This window comes from Neophocaena asiaeorientalis, unplaced genomic scaffold (genome assembly GCF_003031525.2).
Source record: "Neophocaena asiaeorientalis asiaeorientalis breed wild unplaced genomic scaffold, Neophocaena_asiaeorientalis_V1.1 scaffold437, whole genome shotgun sequence".
Lineage (NCBI taxonomy): Eukaryota > Metazoa > Chordata > Mammalia > Artiodactyla > Phocoenidae > Neophocaena > Neophocaena asiaeorientalis.
Window position 1 is genome coordinate 82,816 of NW_020173375.1, and position 3,651 is coordinate 86,466.

At 57.5% G+C, this 3,651-nt stretch overlaps 1 protein-coding gene across 1 annotated transcript; it reads right to left on the reverse strand.

Moving 5' to 3' along the window:
• Positions 1-1,367: 1,367 nt before the first annotated feature.
• On the reverse strand, positions 1,368-2,090 carry SOX14 (SRY-box transcription factor 14). The gene has a single exon (XM_024746257.1). It carries the CDS (start codon positions 2,088-2,090, stop codon positions 1,368-1,370), a length of 723 nt encoding a protein of 240 aa, XP_024602025.1.
• Positions 2,091-3,651: the final 1,561 nt, after the last annotated feature.

A 3,651-nucleotide genomic window follows, 5' to 3' on the forward strand; every position in this document is an offset into this window, starting at 1 on the left:
GCCCCCAATCCCCAGCAGACCCAGCAACAGCGTTTTCAAACACCTTGTTAAAAAAAATATCCATTCCACCGCTCTTCCCCCAGCATTGAACTTAAACACCCACCGCAGGACGAGGTGCTCTGCGGGCAACTGCTTCCCTGTAGGCTCGGCGCTTCTTTCCGTTCCTTTGGAGTTTGGTTAAAAAAAAGAAAATGCACTCAGATCTCAGAAGTCTGGGTCGGCCTTTGTCTTAGTTCAATCGCTTCTCGAAGTGGTCTGACCACTTTGTGAAAAACTCAAGGAAGGAGTGATGTCCCAGGAATGGATACCTTTGTCTGGCCTCTAAAGGCAAAAAGTGGATCCCGAGGGGGCAATCGGGACAAACCCTAGACTCTGGGCCCCTCTGCACCTGGCCCACGGGACACCAGGCTCGGCCCATGCAGGCCAGCCGCCAGCCGCCACTGCTGGAGTCACTTTATGTACGCTCAGCCTCCCAGAGACCCCGGCCCCCGCGGACCTGGCCTCTCGACTTCAGATTTTATGCACATCAAAGGTTACTTTTTGCAATGACAGATTGTCTTTATTCAAAACGTCTTTGTTCAACAAATGAACAGAGTAAGGAGGTGAAATCCTTCTAGGTACATTTCCAAGACATTGTCAAAACATTTATGACCATTTAGGATGTTTTTATTCTTTTAATTTTTGTTCACTTTCTACTTCCTGACTTCATAACCTGACATTCTGTCTAAAAGTAAACTTAGGTCTCTAGGAGCACTGCTTTATACAAAGTAAATAACCATGTGGGTCCTTTTGTTTTACCTTTAAAGAAGCAAACACTATCATAGCATGATTTTAAATAGAAATGTTTCCCTTTCTGTGGTTTTAAACTTTTAAGCCTTTTCCCCCACACATGAAGAGCAAATGGCACCTAGTTGTGTCTGATGGCAAAACACAGAGACACAGCTAACTCTTTCTTCAGGGTGCAAAAGAAAAAAAATATGCATATTCTAGATATAATACCAGGATCTGGGAGTTCTGGAGTCCAAAGCCCATCAGAGGCAAGAGAAGGGGACATAAATAAAGCAAAACTGCCTACTTTTTTGTCCAAAGGGGGTGCAGTCGGAGGTTTGTTTGGGGACAGTCGGGGTAGGGGCAGCTGTACAGCTGTCATAACCGTTCGCAAGTTTCTGGCACCTGTCTGCGCCTTGGGTCCGGGAGGATGCCCCTGCCATCCCCGTGGAAGAGAGAGAGAGGCAGAGTCTGGGGTAGGGTAGGGGGTGGCAGCAGGACTGACCCCTAGGCATCTGCAGGCCCCGGACAGGCGCAGAGGACGGGGTGCAGACCCCGATTCCAGGCCGCCCTCCAGGTCTGGTAGGCCGGGTTGGGGGTTACATGGCCGTGGCGTGGGCTGACGAATAAGGGTCTATGCCAGTCTTGGTCATGCCCGGGAAGAGGATGTAGGCGACGGGGGGCTGCAGGGTGGAGGCAGACCAGGCGGTACAGTTACAGGGCACCACGTAGCCCGGGTTGGTGGGGGACGGGTGCGTGTGCGTGTGCTGGCTGGGACAGCTGAGGCTGCCGAAAGCGCCGTTCTGGTAGCCCAGGGTGGACGCGTAGGGCAGCGCGCCGGTGGCCAAGGTGTGGGGCACTTCACCCATCTTCTGGATGGCGCTCGAGCTAAACTGCGCGGGGTCCAGCAGGGAGTAGGGCGCCGAGGCGGGCGGCAAGAAGGCCCGGGCTTTCTCGGGCGCGCTCAGGAGGCCGTCGGAGGCCCCCACGGGCAGGCCGGCCGCCTTGAGCGGGTCCGTGTCGCCCAGGTAGGGCAGGGGGAAGACATACCTGTCCTTCTTGAGCAGGTTCTTGGGCTTGCGCCGCGGCCGGTACTTGTAGTCAGGGTGCTCCTTCATGTGCTGGGCGCGTAGCCTCTTGGCCTCGTCAATGTACGGCCGCTTCTCTGCCTCGGACAGAAGCTTCCATTCGGCGCCTAGGCGTTTGCTGATCTCTGAGTTGTGCATCTTGGGGTTTTCCTGGGCCATCTTGCGCCGCTGGCCTCGGGACCATACCATGAAGGCGTTCATGGGTCGCTTGATGTGGTCTGAAGGTTTGGACATGGTCCGGGAGGCTAGGCGGTGGGGATGGGCAGTGCAGGGGCTCTGCAGGTGAGCCTGGACGCGGTTGTCGGTCTGCCTGTCTGTCCGTCCTGAGCCGGGGCTCTGCGCTCCCCTCGCCTCCGCACCGCAGAGGGGAAGCCAGAGAGAAGCGCTCACCCCGCAAAGTTCAGCTGATCATGCCAGTCTCGGCACCTAGGCAGGTCCCGGGGGGCGAGCGGGGGCAGGAAGGGCGGGGGGAGGAGAGGGAGGCCGGCCGGGGGGCTGCCGGCACCAGAGGCTGGGGCCCAAGTACCGGAGTCTCTGGGATTGAGTGGCCAGGTAATTTGCTGGCGAGGGCAGGAAGCTCCTCCTTCTTCCCCTCTCCACCTTCGCCTTTTCTGGTTCTCTTCTCTCCAGTGTCTACGGCCGTGGCACCCTCCCCCCCGCCCGTGGCTTTCCCGTAGCTGCCTCGCCTAGCGCAGCACCAGGCTGAGAATGCGGGGAAGCTGGTGAACGAGAGCCAAAAGCGGCGAAGTTCAAAGGCGAGGTGGGCCAGGACGGCACGCACTCTGACATAAGCGCGGGGCGGCGACTCCCCAACCTGGGCGCCAATCAGCAGCAGAGAAGGCGAGGGGGCGCACCTGCCAACGCGCCCGCGTTGGAAAGAGGGAGCGCGACTGCTGGGGGCGGGGAGAGGTGTAAGGGAGAGACCGAGAGAACGGAGCGGCCAGCTCCGGACCGGGGACTTGGATTCCACCTTGTTTCTGGCACTGTCAACAAATAAAACTCTTCTTGCCCGTTTCCTTTCCCGGTTGTGCAAAGGAGAAATGGGGCTTCGAATACAAAGACCCGGGGAGGGGGCAGCAGAGGGAGCAAGCCAAGAGAGCGTGTTGATAAATAGGACAGCCTCGCCACGAAATGCAAGGACAGCACTTTCCCCCACTTGTCAAAGATCCTTGGAAGAGAAAAAGAATGTATCAAACTCAGGTTAAAAATTGAAATAAACTTTTCGCGCCGTGCCCTCGGCGGTCCGTTGGCTGCGTTCTCACGGGACGCCGGTGCGGCTCCGCCTCCACCCTGCCCCGGGATGCTGCGCCTTGGGCGAAGCGCAGGGCCCCGGGCTAGCTCAGCCGCGCGTTCCAAGCCGATGCCCGAGGGCCTTGCGTCCGGAGGTGCAGAGTTTTCAAACCCTGGTTGGTGAGCCTTGAAGAGCACCGCGACCCGCTGTTCACTTTCGTAGAGGGGTCGGGGGATGGAATTTCCATCACGATTCCTATTTATGTTACTATTATTTAGTGTTTTTAAACCTCCAACTTTCCACATCTGTCCAAACCGGGAGGGCAATCTGAAGGCCGGCTAGCGCCCGGCGGGGCGTGTGGTTTTCCCCGCTGCCCCTTCAGCAGCGGCCCTAGAGCGTAGTCTCAGGCTGTATCCGCACCCAGGGTCGGTTTGTCCCCAGGCGTCTCTTCCCACCCAGCGAGAAAGCGAGACTCGTTTCTTGCGTCAGATGAGCATTCTTCGGGTACAGAGGACGAAATAACCCGCGGAGCCAACCTGCGCGCCTGTTTCCTTTGAATAATTG

What these genes read in the sequence shown, in the direction of transcription:
- SOX14 (XM_024746257.1), bottom strand. Translation starts at nt 2,090, where the DNA reads ATGTCCAAACCTTCAGACCACATCAAGCGACCCATGAACGCCTTCATG.